Consider the following 19,015-nt stretch of genomic DNA (forward strand, 5'->3'; position numbering starts at 1 on the left):
ATCCATTCAACTACTTAAGACTGATTCTCAAGATTTTTTCAATCATATAGGGGGCCATAGAGCGTAGAGCCTGTTGTTAACTGGTCGGTTGACTGTCGGGTCATGATGTCTTAAATGTCACGTGCAGCTGTTCGGCTCAAGTATTATATGGGCTGACCATTTTACATTCCATATCAGTGTATAATAAATTTCTCAATAGATTCCCCTTTGTTGATTGAGAATTAATTTTTTTGGCTCGTATCTACTAACTGAAGAGAACCAAATGCAATAGATATCGAATGGCAAATGATTTAAAGTCATGTTTTCCGTATCATTTTTCCAGGAACACACCACGTCAAAAGCCATATTTTTTTCAACCACGTCAACTGGGACTCATTGTTACGTCAGAAAGCGGAATTCGTACCACAGCTTGATGATGATGAGGACACGAGCTACTTCGATTGTAAGCAGATATTACCCGTTCCTTCCATTAAACTTTGTTATGAGAAAGCTACTGTGTGAAGTACTAAATTAGAGATTTGCACTCAGTGGACTGGGCTTTATGCTCTTTTATGTTCTGCATAGCATCCAGAGAGATCTGCAGAGTATTGTAGCCCCTCCAAATAAGTTTGTTCCATCTGCAGGGAATGGAGACTTGTAGATAGATATGGATACAAATGCACCACAAATCGTTTTGGGTCTAAAATCTGGGAATGCATCTTCTACGCATTTTATGGTTTCAATTGATTTTTTTAAAAACGTTTGTTTGAATATGGGCATTTGCAGGAATGTTTCTTTTTTGTGTAAAATAAATGTTTTGATAGTCATCGATGTTCGCTATTCTTGAAAATATATCGATCCGTTACTTTTTTGTCGTGCCTGAGTTGTGACAGTGCTTCATTGCATTTTTCAATATGGTTGTAACCAGTACTTTATTATTTCATCAGAAAACATTACACTCCTGCTGTCATTATTAAGGTTTCTTGCTACTTATTTTTTCCAATGTTGATGGTATGTATAGGAATGACTCTAAACTGTTCTAACCTTTTTACAGCAAGAGAAGATCGTTATCGCCACGAGCTCAGCGACGAGGATGAAGACGAAGAAGAATTACCTGAGCTAGGGAACTTCTCCAGCTGCTCGCCAAGGTATTCCCGTATCCTTAGTTCTTCAGACGTCTCCAAAGAGGAGGAGCATGACCAAGATCTTCTAGAGTCAGGCAGTTTTGATGATCGAGTAGAGAGGCAAGACTCTGACAGCTCATACGGGAGTATGCGGAGAACAGATTCAGACACGGAGTAAGTGATTCACAAGATATAGCTAATAGCTGTTGGTAATAATGGCCTTTTGTGACTGTGCATGACTTTCATCAGTTCAGTTCATCAGTTCAGTTTCTTTAATTTTAAAATTCCACAAAAATGCAATTTCACAAATAATATTTTAGATTAAACAACAAAAGCTTTACCAAATTTATGAAATACAATTCTACAAAACAAAGTACAATACAAAAAAGGAGGGATTTGCATGTAGGGAATTTCTTACAGAAGAAGCTCTCTCACTAGATAAACTAATCGAGGAGGGAGCACCCCCTTAGTTAAAAAAAATTCGTTTATGTTCGGAAAAAAAGTGTGCATCGAATCAATTTGGAGAAAGTCATCACTTGAAAATGTTAAGATCTTACGACTGATAGTTGATGGAAAACAAATGCAGTTGCCGACGGAAGGTAAATACAGAATTGGCTTCCGTCAAAGATAACAAATGTTTGCTGGCCTTTTATGTGATTTATGCACCAATTATTATATGCACAGACATTTGTGTATTGGCTCTTCCCCAGGCCGGTTTAATCTCTAAGGAATTATCTCTAAAATTAGAAATTACTTTTTGTATCGTCCATCAAAACTCAGCCACTCGTGCTATATTTGCATTGATACTTCATGTAACACAATTTTTCTTGTGGGATAACTCTTTGATGACAAGAGTGGGCACCAATTATTACCCCCGACATAGCTGAACATGAATTCGATTCAATTTGTGTTAAATGGTTTTTAGTCAGTGATCGTATTCTGTCGAATTATTTTTTTTACATCATTGTTCTCTGAGACAAAGGCACTGACTCTGGTTTTTGTGTCAATTGCATTAAGTATAGTAACATCTGACCTCAGTTTCGTAATTATAGGTATGCAGAAACATTCTCTTTGTATGCAAGTATCTTCCGGTGTTATAAAAAAACTGACGCCTTTTCATAGTTTGGTTTTCCATAGTTTTAGTGGCAGCGAGTCATCACCTAGAAGGCTTTCTTCCATCACCTCTTTCGGGCTTCAGCGAATCCCAAGTCCTCGTCATCCATCGCCACTGGTAATTGACTCATCAAGGAAAGCCGACGAAACCGGAAAGAGGCACCACAACATGTCTGAACCTGCTAGTCCTCTGGTGAAATCGCCCTCTGCATCCCACTTGTCGCCTAGAAAACTGCATAGAACTGTCTCAATGCCTCCGAGAATCGAGCCAACAGACGATACAATGGAGCAGCAGAAGACTACCCCAATCAAGCTTGATTTTTCTCGTAAGTTTTGACAGGAAACTTGATGCATTTTCTCTTGATAACTACATTGGTGCCCATTTGTGAGGAGCGTTAGAAAAGTTGATGCTTCTTGTCCTGTGCGTCAATTGATAATCCCTATGTATAATCAATCAGTCGAGTTGGATTGAATGGGTGGTAGATCGTAAATATCAATCAACTTCAGTATTGCAATTGTACATGGCATTTTTCATGGCACTTTCCCCCCAAAGCAATGTTGGATTGGTAGTTCTATCATTCTTGCTTCAAAATCATGCATTCAACATTGAATCGGAGGAGGGGGAAGCTATTCTTTTAAGGAAAGAGAAAACATGAAGTTTTCTTGAAAAGTCGCAACTATTTTTGTCCGGGATTGTAGGTTAATCGGAGGGAGAGTATCTCTGAACCTTTTTAACCGCTCCATATTTTAATGTATTGGTCATATTTTAACGATACATCAAGGAAGATGTATTATGAATCTTTGGTTATCGTGATTAGAAAAATATGCAGGATATGTTTGAGGAATGTTTGTTTAACCTCAGCGCCTTTAGTTTTTCTTCTTTCTGGCTACAAAGTCAAACAAAGTTGAAAAAAGTGATGAAAATCGTCTATTTTGCAGCGACAAGTGATGACCAAAAATCTCCAACTGAGGATACTACTAAGATGAAGACGAGGCGAGCAAACGTTCCATTATCCCCGGTGAGACCGAATCATATCGCTTCGTTGTCCTTGAAGCCTCCAATAGTCTTGTCAAAGGGAGCTAAAGGTTTTGGCTTCACATTAAAAGCTATACGTGTCTACCTGGGTAGCACAAACAACTACACAGTCCACCATCTTGTTGAGGTTAGTTTGTTTCCTTTAATTGGCAGCTTGGCAGCATAATGAAATGTCAGTTGCTAGTACCCAATCACAAGTGGGTATTCCACACATTATTGTTCTAGCTATGACCCTTTCACTATGGAGGTTACTGTCAGAGCAAGGCAGACTATAGCCAAAAGGACGATTAGGCAAGGCAGCCGATCCATCGTCTTTGGCATCTCCATTGTTACCACCCACTTTTGGTACGAATCTGGGTATGAGCCAACGACCTGGTGCTTAGCAGTTTTTGACGGTCTTGCTTGATAATCATACGATAATCTTAATGACATATAGTGCAAGTATAGAAAGTTACAATTTTTAGGAAAACCCTTAATTAACTTGGAACCCTTAAAACCCTTTAGGAAAACCCGAAAATGCTAGTTTAGGATCCAATTCTCTTTGTTTTGGTCTAACGTAGCTTCAGGATTCGGCAATCATAGCTCTGAGAAAAAAGGAATGGTATATTAAAAATCCATGAGTACTTAATTTATAACGAAAGCTTAAATTGCCGATGCCCGATGTAAATAGCCTCTCGGATGTTACTTCCAGCTTACATCTGCTAACATTCAATTGATGGATCATTCTAAAATTTGAATTTGCGGCCTAGTTTGTTGCGATTGTGATCCATAAGGACATGATTTTTGGATGAAGTTCTCATTAAACCCAAAGTTAATAAGAGAAAATATGAATTTATGATTGCATTTAAGTCAAATTCAGTTGTGAGGCTAAACTTGAAAGTTGTTAGACATTTTCAATCAAAAAACCCTTTAATAGATGGTAATTTGCTTTATCGTAGGATGTGGACAGAAATGGGCCAGCATTCGACGCGGGTCTGAAGCCAGGTGACCTAATTACGCATGTTAATGGAGAGGTACGTATCTCATCGAGGCACCAATTAGCAGCTGCAAAAATGTTTTTGATAAGTAGAATATAGGTTTCGATCAAATGTTCTCTCTGTGGGTGATGACCTCATAAGATCCAATATTCCTTCAACATACACTTAAGGCCCAATAGAAACTGAAAGACTTTTAGTCGTGTTAATTGTTCTGTTTGGAAAAAAATGAAAGTGCATCACTGTAATTGTACTTGTAATGCTGTACGGCTGGTCACCAATTTACTAATAGTGTATTTTGTTATCTGATCGGCTGTATTGGTGCATAGGCACTTTTCTAGGCACTTGCATTTCTGAAGGCAATCTTATGCATTATTGCATAAGACTCGCAGAGATCAAACGATTTTATTGAATGAATGGTATTGGTGCAGGGTGATAATCTTTTTAACTATTATCATTACAATAAGGCGTCTTACTGTACGTTTTAGCCTGTGCAAGGTCTTCAGCATGTAGAAGTCTTATCCCTGATCCTCACCGGTGGCCGTCAAGTCAAGCTGGACGCCACTGATTTATCGAATACATCAATCAAACGAGATCGCAAGAAGAGAGCGCTTGGCACGCGAATCGGTTCAAAAAAGACAAAGCTGAAAATCCGCAGCAGCCTCAGTCCACAAGACAGTCGGCGTGGCGAAAATGAGAAGTCCCGTAAGAAGTCATTCTCCTGGAGGCGAATTGGCCGATCGTCGTCGATGAGACGAAGTTCAATTAAACGCTCGAAAAGCTCGGCAGCAACGCTTGTCTCGAAATCTGGTGACATGGCTAGGCCGCAGCTTGTTTTGGATGAATCAGGCAGTGGTGCAGCAAATCCAGGGGTTTCCGGTGGTCATGCTTCAAGACCATGTAAGTGAGATTTTGCAATGATTTACTCAATTTCATAGTGTTTATCGTTTAGTGCCTTTGGTAGAAACTTTTTATAATAAGAGTCATTAACTTTATGTTTATTGCTGGAAAGGCCAAGATTTCTAGGGAGTCATTCATTGTTGTCTCTTCACTTCTTTATCGCCGCTTCTCCGCATCGAGGCTCGCTGTGCAGAAGACAGTTTATTACGGCCCGATAAGAATAATATCCCAATAGGACCTCGATATCACGAGGAGGCTGGAATCAGAGTTCACCGAGTTTCCTCTAGTTGGGATGTACGCGTAATTTCTTGATGAAACCTTTATATTATGTTTTAAGAAGAAATTTGTTGGGGAAGAGGGGCTTGTGAATGATACCGCACTGCATATGGGAATCTGTCTACATCAAAACTAAAATTTACTTGGATGCGAGAGTTTAGCAGCCGCAGGTTTGTCAAAAACCAGTCAAACTCATTGTTCTTCCCTTCGATCCTCATCTGGATATTAATCTCTGTTTAAACGGGAAGTTTCAACTTTTCCATTTAACATAATCGATTATGATTGTAGAAAAGAATTTTTTCAAGTTGACATGACAAGTTGACAAGCTTATCAAAGCAATCCATTTACAAAAATGAAAATAAAGTCAACTAAAACAATCCTATTTACATTTCTCTATCCACGATACAGTTAAATAAATTTTTATAAAACCCTAAATTATTTATAAATCTTTGACACAATCTAAAGTTCCAGTTCCTAAACTGATGCTATCTTCAGGTTGGATTATTTAAACAAATGCAAAAATCATATCCTGACTTTTCGAGGCCATCACAGGGCGTGTAGGCCAAAACTTTCTTCAGTTCGGTGAGATGATCGTTCCAGTATATAATGCTTAACATACACCTTGTTTCTTCCCATTTTTGTACTGATCCAAACTGTCCTTTCGTTTATTCCAGCCAACTTGCATGGTATAAACCCAAAGTTGTCTCACGTTGTCCATTCACCGCGTAGAAAATCTGTTTCAACCATTCCTTTGTCACCACTGGCACGACCATCTTCAAATTCTGTGACAAGTGGTAGCTCAACATTATCAGGTCGAAGTACGTCCCCACTAACAATTAAAGGTAATCAGGTGTTGCTATCGCCAAGCAACGCGTCGCCATCGAAATCGCGACTGGGATCGCCCCTGTTGCGAAGGGCTTTGTCCCCAGATCGCTCATCGCGAGGGCCAAAGGCTTCAGAGGACAGAGTCAAATTGCACCCGACGGATTTAAGAGACAGCTCGCCACATCGAGTGCTAAGAAGTAGGTCCCTGAAAGAAACGAGAAGCAAAGACTTTGGTTTCAAGTAGCTGTTTCTGAGTAAGTGTGACCATGGCAGAATGAGACGCTGTCGTAGTTACAGAGATGGTAGCCAAGGCTAAGAGAGTTTAAAGGCATGGAGATAAGATCGAATTGTACAAATGTCTTCACATTTTGCAGCCAGGATTACGAAATTGGCTTTGAACTCTCTGGTTTAGCAGTTTTAGCTAATAGTGGTTCCATGGACAGCATTTCAAGCTCTGTTTAGAGGAGAGATGTGTCGCTTTGTACGACACCCAAGCTTATCAGAAAGCTTGTTTTATCACACCTTAGTAACTATTTATTAGAAATATGCCTCTACCAAACAGACAACACTTTGACGAGAAGTTGCAGCTGACAGCAGATGACGTCATATGCTGCAGACAACCAAGACCACAAACAAGCGCTGCGCAGTTGCTTGGATTCTTGGAATGAATTTGTAGAAAATTTCCGATGACCTACGCACTAAGTGATACACGCACAAACTCACTGTAGTAGAACCAAAGTAACACATATAATTGTTGATACGGTTGTATCAACCTCTAATTGTATTGTAACGATTTAGAAACATTTACTTTGTCCCTTCAGACCTATTCAAACCTATGCACATTAGCCCCTATCTAAAAATGCATCCAGTTCATCACGCACAGGATATTCAGTTAGTTCAGTTCAACTGGAAATAGAAAAGAGGTACCCGTGGGGCCCGAGTATAGTTAGACACGTGATTGTGTCTTTGACCACTGACCAACGTACAAGTACACTAGCTCGCAAAGAAAATTGTGCATAGCCTATCTGCTGCTTGAAATATCCATCAAACAGCCGTAGAGCTTATTCAAATTATTAAACTTGTTTGGCAATATTGCATAAAATGTTTAGTTCTATCGTTGGCTGAAATAGTCAATGAAGGGAAACCTACTTATGCAGAAAGGCTTTTAAAGTCGCAGAAGAGTGCTCTCAGCACTCAAGATTCAGTGAATGATTTTAGTATGGTCTTTACCAATTGCCAGAAATATCAGTTGTGTAGTGAGACGAACATATTCCTTAACAAATCGTACATAATGCATGAACTGAGACAGACCTATGAATCCCACGGATTTAGCAAGGCCTAAATGGGTTTAACTGAGATGTATCTGAGATGTAATTAGCATCAACCTCAAAATTTGCGTCCTTATGACCAGTGATTCAGTAAATTGTATTAAAGGGGCGGTATGCAAAGAGGTTTCCGAAGATCGTTAGGGAAATCTAAAACAGAATACGTCTACAAGCTGTCAATATCATTTATATCCCATCATTAATGCATATTAAAAAGAGAATTTTTAGGTAGGAGGCCGGTTTCTATCTTCCCCGGTTCCATTATCAAACTTAGCAGGTTTCCATTGTCAAACCAATTAAAAATCGGAATGAGATTACTTTCTGTAGGAGCTCAAATTGATATTCAACTGGTCTTGATCTTATGTTTGCATTATTCAGCATGTTCTTTAAGGGTTTGCTAATGAAGCTCATGTGTTGAGAACGAATTCAATATTGATCGCCCTACCCTGCTTTCAGGATATATGTTTAAAGAAATGATACCTCGTATTTTGAATAGCCTAACTTCACCTTATTTCAAATTGAACTTCTTATTTGGCAAAAGCATTGCTTTTGGCCATTTGCAGAGTCAACCTAGTCAAGGCTGATTGCTTTTTGGTAGCCATGTTTAGAAGTAAACAAATCTACAATGCCTGCCAAAAGTACTTGGAACACCCACCAATTTACGCTGCATTTGATATCTGTCATTACTTTCATGAAAAAAATTGCTACTCCCGCCCCCTTTCCCCTCAAACAATGTTGATGATTTAGAGAAATATCATAAAAGAAGCGTAAAAGAAAGTGCTTCCTAAAATCCTAACCCGTTTGATAGTAAACCAAAATTGTTCCGTGGGGGAGAGGGGGATGATTGGTTTTGACCTTGAAAATTGATGCCAGTGTTCCAAGACTTTTGGCAGGCATTGTAGTTTCACTAACGCTGGTCGTTTTAATATTCTGTATTTCAACTAGATCTCCCGAACCCGGTAGACTGTCCCAGTAATAACGTTATGCAGAATGTAGCGTTATTCATTTTAAATTTGTAAATATTGTTAGTAAAGTAACTGTAACGCCGATAAGTCGATGAAATTGTACTTCTCGACTATCATTGTTCTGCCAGGGTCGACGATATCCTACCTCGACAACCTGTTCTTCTAAATGAAACAGGAATTTTTTTCTTTGTTAGGGGTTCTCTTTTTTCCTTTTTTTCTGTAACTTGTTTATCTTGTTTGTCTTAAATGTATTGTCTAATTAATTTCATTATTTCCTTTTTTCCAATTTAGAATTTTTTCTTTATCTTTGAATTGTTATTTTCATTGACATGACCTGCTTTTTAGACTGTATTTTTTGCGAGAGTGTCTTTGGTTACTTACTGCTTCTTAAAGATGTTGCAGGGGATTTTTATTTAACCTTGACGCATCTTGCGAAATAAACCCTTCATCAGTGATCAGCTGATGTAGCCTAGCTTCCATTCAGTTCGAAACTGGTACTCGATGCTGGAATTTGTCGAATGCAACACTAAAGGACAAGTTATTTCTCTGCGTCAATGCATCTGCCTACCAGGGATGCGCTTGTATTAGACTCTTGTATCAGTTAGTTTTAGACGAGAGGATTTAACAATATTACTTCAAAAAATTTTCACTTATTTTGAAGTGCGTATGCCATCTTTACAAATCCATATCAATGCTAGAATTACAACAGAAATGTCGTTAGTATTCACTGATTTGAGCTCTCGGCGAACGAGAATACATCAAAGACGATGGATGTCTCTTCAAATCGTTGCTTGCACATCCACTGGACAACTCGTGTCGAAAATGAACAGTAAGCTGATGTTTTCTTGCCCTCTCACAAAGCCTTGCAACCATAGTTAAAGGGAGTCGACAGATACTAAAGGGGTTTAAGGCAACTTTCAATCAAAATCGACCAATCAGTGAGCGTAATTCCACACTCATTGATTGGCTTATGTTGATGGACAGATGGCCTAAGCCACTTTAATTTTTGTCGATTGCCTTTGTCTCTCGAGCAATTTCTATCGGACCTTGCCGACCATTGCTGAAAATTATCAACAGAAAACGTCATCTGCATGCAAATAAGGGACTGTGAAAAGACAGTTCCACCTGCTATTTGATTGCAGCAGAATGCAAAGAGCCTGGAGTGCAAAACACACCTTTTCGCCATTTCACATCTTCGCAAAACACGTTCTGAATAACGTGAATTTATTTTGATGTGTTTTCAGCCATATTGCTGTCTATACAGGTGACATAGTAAGAAGTTTTGCGGTGGTGGGTTCTCTTTGCAATGGAAATTTTTTTCCTCTGCTTAAATTTAACTCCTGTTTTGCTCGGGGTCCAAGTAAAATATTAAAAAGGGCATTTGATCTAATACGATTTCTGATAAAAACCCGAAACTTTTCTGGAGATACGCTTGTCTGGTAACACATTAATGGAGGGAAAGCTTACAACCAAATATTTTCATATGTTGGCTCAAAAGAACTAACATTAAAAAAATTGTAAGTGTAAAGTGCAGTCTACTTCAATCATGGACTAAATAAACATCAGCACGATTTGCCTGACATCGGCGATTGATATGAAACAACAGACCGCGATTTGTAATAAGAAAATTGGCTAGAAAAAGATTATCACACGAACATCACCTTGTAAAAAGAATGTTTGCCCCACATGCTGGCCCCACACAATATATTAGCTCCAGTAATTGTAAGAATTGTCATTAAAGTTAATTTGAATTTTTTAAAACTGTGACTTTTGTTATCATACTCTTATGGTCTTTATGTACGTTTGTTTAAGAAATGTTATTATTAATTCTAGTATATCAAATAAGCAAATCGTATTAGTGACAAATCTTTGGCAAAACAACAAAAAATCAAATAATTGCAGCCAAAACTTAAAAGCAATCGGTCTCTAATTGCACATGCGTGTTATACTTTGTGATAATATCCATTTGGTTTCTGTTTATGATAATTAACCTTGCGTTATTACTTGAAAATATGAATCAACACCACATTTTCATCAATAGAATATTGATTAATCAATGCTATTGATACTAGATAATACTCTATTCAGACCCTGCATACCACATCTAATTATTTTCCTCAAGGAATGTTATTGCAAATTTCTGTTTACTTCTTAGATAACCAAATAAGTGAGTCCAAATTTTTGCTTCTTCGCCATGAAATTAGGTTGACTAGAAAAACAAATGTATTTTTTTATATAAATTTAGCATGCCCTAAAAGTCAGGAAAGAAGAAGTTAAATAAATGCCTTTGTAGAAATCGTGTGAGATGGTAGGGCTGTATAAGCCTAGTCTACAAATTGGCTTTTAGTTAATACCCTCTGTTTTGGAAATGCATGAAAAATTGATTTCATCGACTTTTGGTCAATGAGAGAAGCTATTTGAATTTTTATGTTCCTTTTGGTGTAGGATGGCATATATTTTACCGTTCAATTCGCGAGAACAAGAACACGAGTTGCTTATTGAATCTGCTTTTGAATAGATGGCTTAATATTGTTCGTGTTCTATGTGAATTCCTTTCGTACAAACTCAATTTAACATAAATTGATGGCAGGTGAATCGTACTGCTTTTGCAGGTACGTTTTTCGTTTGTAATAGCAGAAAATGCGGACTCGGAATGGTGAAGGATCAATGTGAGATAACTGGTTGCAAGTGTTGGGATGGCAATGGTGATAAAAAAAGTAAAATGGAGAGATTTAACAATTGCCAAACATAATAAAATGTCAAAAGGGAGATGATAAAATACCAAATATCTACAAATGTATACTTTCAAAGTCATTGTTTAAAATTAATTTGATATGATGACTTTAGATCTATTCCAATTTTATTTATCAAGGATTTTTTAATCATGATGCTAAGAAATATAATGATTTAAGGAAAAGTGAATAAAAATTATTCGTGCATCCTTAAGTGGATCCATAGTGAAGCATTTAATAGTCAACTTACCTAGGCAGTTAGAATGCATCAAAAATATGTGTTAAACTTTATCTGCAAAGAGCGTTGTGAACATTTTTGGAGCCAATTGAAGTTTCCTTTCTAAGCATAATCGGGTATTTTTCTCAGTTTTAAAATGGGTTTCCATGAAAAGAAGTCCGATATTTTGGCGGTTGGTGATCATTTGTCGATCCGTGATAGATGACTGTATATATTAACATATATTAACATATTGATATCTACGTGTAATAAGGCTAGAAATATGATAATCAACCATTTCTGTTGACAACAATCGTCTTAAAATGTTATATATTTCTTTGGCTTTTTTGTTACACTTTTCCATGTTCAATACAACATACTTTAACCGAGTTCTGATTTCCTCTGATCATTCCCTTCCAAGGTCTGAAGGTCTGGGTTTTTGACTAGTTAAGAACAGATAACTTGTTGACAAGAAAAAGCGAAACACATTCTTATCAAAGCCTATTTTGCGGCAGATGTTAGGATTTTTGAAGAACAGACTTGTGTTTATGGCACGATTTGGTGCTATTTTGCCAAAACGACTTAGAGACCGGAGAGAGTATTGATTCAAACTCTTGTTCTGATTTGAATAGCTGAGATAATCTTTGCAGGTTCGCCGTGATGTCATAAACAATCGCCTAAATGTAGTTATTCAACGTATGGTCAAGCTTTACTAATGGCAACAAGAAACAACACATATAGATGGTTCATAGCCGTTTAACTCAAAAACAACGAATTGCCAAGTCAATATGATTAATCTTTAGTCAACAATGAGGACGCATCATACAGAAAACCAGAATTATCATATATTGGCTCCGTGGGATAGCAAAGAACTGTTTCCGAAACGATCTATGGTTAGGACATACCAGAAGCAGGAGTTTATAGTGCGAAATCAAGATCTGACTGCAAGAGAAGTCAGGCCAGTGCTCCCACCATTGCGTCAGGGTGAAAGGTTGAGCATGGAGCAGAGACGCCTGTTGAAAGAGCGGGTTGGTCAGTTGCTCTATGTCGCAAGGCCGGATGTGATCAACAAGTTACGAAAGAGTATGCGTGCCACTGACCAGTTGAAACATGGTACCATTATTAGTTCAAATTTGGACCGAATACTTAGAGATCACAACGTGAATATTGACGAAGGGACACTCAAAAGTCTCCTGGCCCAATGTGACGAAGGTGGAACTGGAAAAGTTAGATACGACCATCTGCTAGAATTCTTCACTGATGCTTTGGATGAATATAAAGTGCAGCGAGACAAGAGTGAATTTCACAATCTGCCAAGACATCCCCAACGCAGCAGAGTGCGCCATCCGTCCATGAACAGCACTGATTTTAGCCTGGCACCTTTGCACAAACGTGGGCTTATGGAAGATGAGTACACAGAGATACCAGGTGCGTATTCCAGAGTGAAACTCAATAACGCCTTCAACGAGAAGAGAGATGCTGGTATAAAGCTTGAGATCGAAAGATGCTGTCAGGAGTACCAAGGAGACATATTTTTTGTCTTCTACAACTTGAAGAAGAAGTTACTCGGGCAAAGTGAAGATTTGATTGATTCTTACAAGGTAACTTGACTTCAATCGATAATCAATTAAATTTTGGTTCACCTAGGAAAGTTTTGCATTTTGTTATTATGGTTACCAAAAAATTAAACATTTCTCGATTAATCCTCATCCAGTCTCCTTGCAATGACAATTTTCCTGTTCCTTTCTTTCTTTAGTTTTGAGACACTCACATATTCAATTAACTTATATGTCGATGATCTCATAAGTGGCCTCATAAAATCTGCATCCAAGTTTAGATAATGCTTATCTCATGTAAAAAAAATCCAGAAATCCTGGTTTCATTTTAAAATTACTGCTTTCATTCTATTTATTCTGGTTTTGACATAATTATTAAAAATCTCCTTTAATGTCTTTTTCTTAATGATTTCTTTAGCAATTGTGAAGGCGGGTTGGACGACATGATGCTACCATACTAAAATTAGCAAATTGCTATAATGATCAGAACTTTCGGTGCTAGAACTCTGCTTCACTGCTTCCTTAGAATTGGGTTTTGAGAGGAATGACAACAGAAGTATTAAGAAAGCCATTAACATAAAATTCAAGAATTCTATTCAAAACCTTCTTCGATGTCCGTTAAGATTTGTCTACGGTTCGAAGACATAATGCTAACTAAAAATAAAGCTGGAAAATCGCTGATAGTGAAATTTGTTCTAAGATTTACTTTTTCCTCTTATTGTTTGTTTTTACCAGCCGTTTAACCATGTGGTATGACTGTGACAATATATACAAATGTATTTAGCTTGTTACCGCAATTTGCTTTCATTCTTGTTGCTGTTTGGCACCCTGATACTACGTCAATTCCATTGTGACTACGTCAATTCAATTGTGACAGAGTTGAATTGATTCAGCTTTTGGTTTGCCGCAAATCTAGGGCCAATACCGCATTTATATAATGATTGATTTAGCAAAATTAAGCTTATTTAAGTTAAAATGGCTGTAATGAGTTGGTTTCAAGAGTAAAACCATCCATCTTTTTTGCAAACACGCTGCTAAAAATATTTTTAAAAAAATTATAGAAAACGGGATCTTGCCTTTTTTTCCTTTTAGCTGGCTTTCATGCATCATCTAAATTTTCTACTCAACTGGAAACTGTTTCGGAAAAAAGAATGATCGATTATTTTAAAGATAGACTTTTTAAAGATTAAAACTATTTCCGTATAGACATTACTTTGTTCGCATATCCCTAAATGTCATTGATGTTAAGTTATCTTGAGTAAACTAGCATTTAGTATTCATGCAGACTGGATGTCACCTTGGGTTTACCATATATTTTGACAATAAACTATTTTTCGGCATTTTGCAGTATGCTCTAGCAAACTCAGATGAGATAACATGCACATTTTTAGAAGGAGCGTTGAAGTTTTTAGCAGTATCTGTAAAAATTTGTTTTTGCAAATCTCGAGAGTATTGTTGAAAAAGTTAACGATTTATGGGTTGTCTGAAATATTGTTAAAAAACATGTGACGGTTTGGAACTACGTAAAGAGGCAATACCCTGAATGGCCATTGATTCATCTGGATACCTGCTATGGAAAAAAACATAGTTTGTACGATATATCTCTGTTTACAAAGACATTTTTAATACAATTAAAGATTGAGACCAGCTCAATAAAGTTTTAGGAATTTCTGCCATTATATATTGACGATTAAGCTTTGAAAATTTACTGATTTCCTTGCAGCCAGTGGTTGTTGTTCATCTTTAATTTTTTTACATTTTTAGCTTAAAGGCATCGTATCTCGTCATCAGCTTCCAATCAACAACGCACTTATTGACAGAATGATCGAAAGGCTAGACCCTTTTGGATCTGGTAATGTAAGGTAGGCTATCCTTGTTTCAATATTACAAATCATCCTGAACTCTTCTGTAACATGAGGCAACTTTCACACATCCCTTATCTACGTAGCCAAAGTGAGCTGTCTTAAAAGCCTTTTGGCAAAAAACGTATTCAAATTAAATGTTTATATGCCAACTTTAACCCAGGACTAAAGTTAAATCCGACTGAGGTTCTTAGCTGCAGAGGAATCATGGCTGGTATCTAAAATTGCTCCACACGAAACTCCACACGAAAATGTCTTAGCCAATACTTATTTTCAAATGACACACAAATATTAATATCATTTAGGCCATCGCTTCCAATCAGTGGCTTGTCAGGGTAAAATGTATGTTAAGGATACTACCCATGCTAATCACATACTATTCTTCGAAGAATTAACAGTCTATAAGAAGCTCAATACTAGTCAAGCTAAAACACTTTCTGCATTGGCTCATAAATGTTAAGAAACTATTCAAATTATTTTCAAATTTAAGTGTGAAATTTTAACTATTCGCTTTGTTGCTATTTTATTACTGATTAATGTTAGATTTGTTACCAAATATTGTAGAGGCATGACTTTATTCAACATTGGAGCAAATTTGATGCATTTTCAAAAAATGCAACAATTTAAAATTTAAGAAACTTTGAAGTGTGATTTTTAACAGCTAAATATTAGTATAGCTGGTGAACTTTATTTTAGCTGCAAAAGCTTCATAGATTTCTTGGAAAAGTCTCTACCTTTGCCCAATGGTTATTCCGGATCTCTAAGCCAAGTGAAAGTGAGCGAACCAAAGCAAAGAGTCCCTGAAAGACCCAAATGGGAAGTAAGCCAGCCGCTTAAAGCAATTCCTACAAAAAACGGCAATGCAGGTACATAGCATATGATCTATTGAAAAGACACCACCTGCACATATATATCAGATATCTGTTAAAAGTAATTGATTCAAGGCATACGAAAATTTCTTTTAACTTTGACATTGCCATTGGACTCTTTTGTTGATATCTGTTTTCACATATCTAAGAAAAGAAACGATCTCCTACAGCAGAAAACCTTACATAAACCTACGAATCGAAGAGCAGCTGACAGTTAATTAATAATAATATTTGGTGTATGTTTTTATTTCGTGCAATATATTTTGAAAATACCTTTGTCACCGAATGAACAATTATTCTACAATTCGGTTTGCGCCTGCTATAGTTTCAATTTTTTTATGGAACTTTTAACCTGGTCTGAATAATAATTTTTAATGATGATCATGATTAATTAATTAGAGGACAGGTTGAGGAATTCAATCTGCTATTAATTTTTTTCAAATCAATTCTTGTTGCTAGCAAAACATAATTTAATGCCTATGCATTTTAAATACGAGGGATGAATAAAATTTTATTAAGACAAGTTGATTTGAAACTTACCGTTTGTAAGCTTATGTACAAGGGATTGAAGTTTATTTAAAAATTAATTTTTCATAGCAAAAAATATATTTCACCCATCGTTACGAAATGGTAAAACATGCAAAATATGAGAGTATTAAAAGAGCGTTAGAGAAGAATAAGAAATGTTTAAAGAATTAAAAGATTTAAAGAAGGAAAGAGCTTTTATTCCTGAATAAAATTTTCAAATTTTAACTTAAAGAATGATAAGGTTAATATTTAATATCGTTGAAATGAATCCTTCAAGTGCAACGTTTACTATACCCCTGTTGTGCAACCCTTGTCGTCCATTTTGATACAGACAGCCATGACTACCGTAAACTCGTTCTAGTCCGGTGAACAATAGCATTTCCAGTTGTAGACCAAAGCTTTGTCTCTTGATGAACATCGATAAAAAAAGCTTTATTTCAGGGATGCAAAATGGTGAAATCCATCAAAATGGAGATGTTAATGGTCAGTCTAAAGAATTCGAGAGATTCATGAAGCTTGTTACAGCTCTACGACGTCGAGCCAAGGCTTCTGGTCAGTATTGCAGCGACAGATGTATTCCATTAATGCAATCCATCATTAAAGCCCTTGTCTGATTTTTCCCTTTGATAACTTTCCTTGGAGACATTACCTAAACATAAACATCCATTAACTCAACAAGGAAATAACTTTCCATTATTCTTAGAAGTACGTGTAAATTGTTTTGTAAATATGAAACAACATCAAAAACTTCGAAAAATATGAAAGGCCAGAAACTGTTAAAGAATACTGCTACATTTGGCCTTGTGCATCACGCCTTAGAAGGGCCTAACTACATATTTGTAGCTCTCCGACGCATTTTGTATCCAGTTCATTATTTTCTTGAGTTATATTTCTTTGAGTCACCCGAAATTTGCCTTCCTCTTACCTTTGTTCAGTTAACTATCTAATTGTTAGAGGATTTTGCTACCTACACCAAATGTGGATGCACAATCTCTTGATGACAAAGGCCTATATAGAGATATCAAGAAGAAGAGACCTCCATTTTCATAGAAGCAAAATTTGACACATTTAGGGCTGAAGCGAAAAAGGCATTCGAGATAAAGTTCTATCTATCAAGAAGCTAAACTAGTTAAATCTAGTATTTCTTATTGACAGTAGTTTAAAACCTTATCATTCCACACTTCTTTTCTGCAGATCAACTAGCCACAGAAGCTGCGAAAGAGACGATAATGAAGTACAATGCTTTGTTTTCACTTGGCTTTTCAGAATCCGAAGTGAACTCGGTATTGCAGCGTTATGAAAGAAATGGCTTCGTCGAAGTAGATGGTATCATTGATGAGCTGGGCTCTTTAGGATAATGAAACACAGTCATCAGTCATTGTCTTATAGTTATCCTTACTTGTACATATCCACTATTAGAACATACTCATTTATAAAGCTGTGTAACGAAAGAAGCTTACGCAGTAGACCAAGACTTAAGGTTAATTTTACAGCAAATACAACGTTCTATCCTATTTGCTTATTCGGGTTTTCAAAGTACTTAGGTACAAGGACTGAGATACAGCTTTTCCTATAGGCGTGGGGGGATTGTCACAGCCCTCGTAAAGGAGTGCAACAATGGCCTTTTATTTTTCGGGGGGTAGGGGGGGGGGGGGTTTCTTTGAGGAAAGGATGATTTCAAAGATGGATCAAAATATTGGGTTGAGCGGAAAAAATATAGAGTACATGTTTTTGAAAGCGTTTCGGAATATTAGAGAATTCATAATCATATGTTCTTTGAAGCCTGCTGGATGGAGAAAGAAAAGGGGACAGTGACAAAGGTCCTGAAATCCCAATGAGTTCCTTCTTCAAATGTTACCACATGGCCCAACTGAATGCCTGCCCCCTTTTAGTGAATGTTGCTCCTTGAATATTGTTTCCTCAAAATTAAGCAATCAAAAAGGGCATTCTATTGATCAATTAAATCCCGAAACTTCAAATCTAAAGTTCTATAGCTGATTTTTTCCTAGCTCTGCGTACTAATATACTAAATCCACCACTGGCCAGATTTAAAAAAGTTAAAGGGCTTCATCAGATAAGTGTTAGAAATTAGATTGAACCTTGATTAGGAAATACGCATGATAGAGGTTTGGCATAGCTAAAAGCTGCATAATTGAATGACGACGCAGTCAAAGCATTTACCTGAACTGAGTCTGTTACCAATAAAGACTTTTTCATAAAGATTGCTTTTCATAGAGATTCATGTCCTGAACGTTTTTACTGCTCTAGAAGACATGAGCTAGAAAATGCACCCAAATCTTCGGCCCACCTGACACAAGGTGACGTAGTGAATATATTGTAAATATGAATGTATTTAGTTGATTAACTAATCAAAAGTAAATTGCTTGTTATCGTTTTAATTTAAGCGCTTATTTGTAATTACTTTATATAGTACGACTGAACTGTTAACCTTAAATATGCTTTGAAGATTTGCTTTAATATCTGAAGTCTATGTCTTACGTCAACTTTCATGAAAACTTTCAATTTATTTGCGGTGAGACAATTTTTTGGACTTCTTAAGCATGGCTGTAAAGAAACAGAAAATTGTATGTTTTTGCCCATTTTCTTAGAAAAAAGGTGGGGGGGGGGGGGGATTGTAAGAGATATGGCTCCTCCCGATTACGAAACCACTGTAGCATTATTGGTACACAATATGTGAACCAGCTTAGTTTTTCCAACGATATGTTCCTTTATG

At 36.8% G+C, this 19,015-nt stretch overlaps 2 protein-coding genes across 4 annotated transcripts in view; both read left to right on the forward strand.

The window, feature by feature from the left end:
- Window positions 1-8,859, forward strand: part of LOC135694969 (microtubule-associated serine/threonine-protein kinase 2) — a 52,584-nt gene extending 43,725 nt beyond the window's left edge. For all 3 annotated transcript variants that reach the window (XM_065213876.2, XM_065213875.2, XM_065213877.2), the window contains exons 24-30: window positions 323-442; window positions 1,034-1,277; window positions 2,241-2,542; window positions 3,156-3,379; window positions 4,191-4,265; window positions 4,715-5,126; window positions 6,077-8,859. In XM_065213876.2, the coding sequence (XP_065069948.2) occupies window positions 323-442; window positions 1,034-1,277; window positions 2,241-2,542; window positions 3,156-3,379; window positions 4,191-4,265; window positions 4,715-5,126; window positions 6,077-6,471 (1,772 nt within the window). In that variant the 3' untranslated portion in view covers window positions 6,472-8,859. The remainder of the gene's footprint in view (window positions 1-322; window positions 443-1,033; window positions 1,278-2,240; window positions 2,543-3,155; window positions 3,380-4,190; window positions 4,266-4,714; window positions 5,127-6,076) is intronic.
- Window positions 8,860-11,922: 3,063 nt separating this feature from the next.
- Window positions 11,923-18,759, forward strand: LOC135694971 (uncharacterized protein C1orf87). Its single transcript, XM_065213881.2, has 5 exons — window positions 11,923-13,067; window positions 14,787-14,884; window positions 15,581-15,750; window positions 16,723-16,833; window positions 17,476-18,759. Exons 1-5 carry the CDS (start codon window positions 12,276-12,278, stop codon window positions 17,637-17,639), a joined length of 1,335 nt encoding a protein of 444 aa, XP_065069953.2. The 5' UTR covers window positions 11,923-12,275; the 3' UTR covers window positions 17,640-18,759.
- The last annotated feature ends 256 nt before the right edge of the window (window positions 18,760-19,015 follow it).

This window comes from Rhopilema esculentum, chromosome 8, assembly GCF_057945365.1.
Source record: "Rhopilema esculentum isolate cy_ngs chromosome 8, ASM5794536v1, whole genome shotgun sequence".
In the NCBI taxonomy this organism is placed as follows: Eukaryota; Metazoa; Cnidaria; class Scyphozoa; order Rhizostomeae; family Rhizostomatidae; genus Rhopilema; species Rhopilema esculentum.

Coding starts and splice junctions, on each gene's coding strand:
- LOC135694971 (XM_065213881.2), top strand. CDS start 12,276: ATGAGGACGCATCATACAGAAAACCAGAATTATCATATATTGGCTCCG. Junction 13,068..14,786: donor ATTTGATTGATTCTTACAAG/GTAACTTGACTT, acceptor TTACATTTTTAG/CTTAAAGGCATCGTATCTCG. Junction 14,885..15,580: donor TTTGGATCTGGTAATGTAAG/GTAGGCTATCCT, acceptor ACTTTATTTTAG/CTGCAAAAGCTTCATAGATT.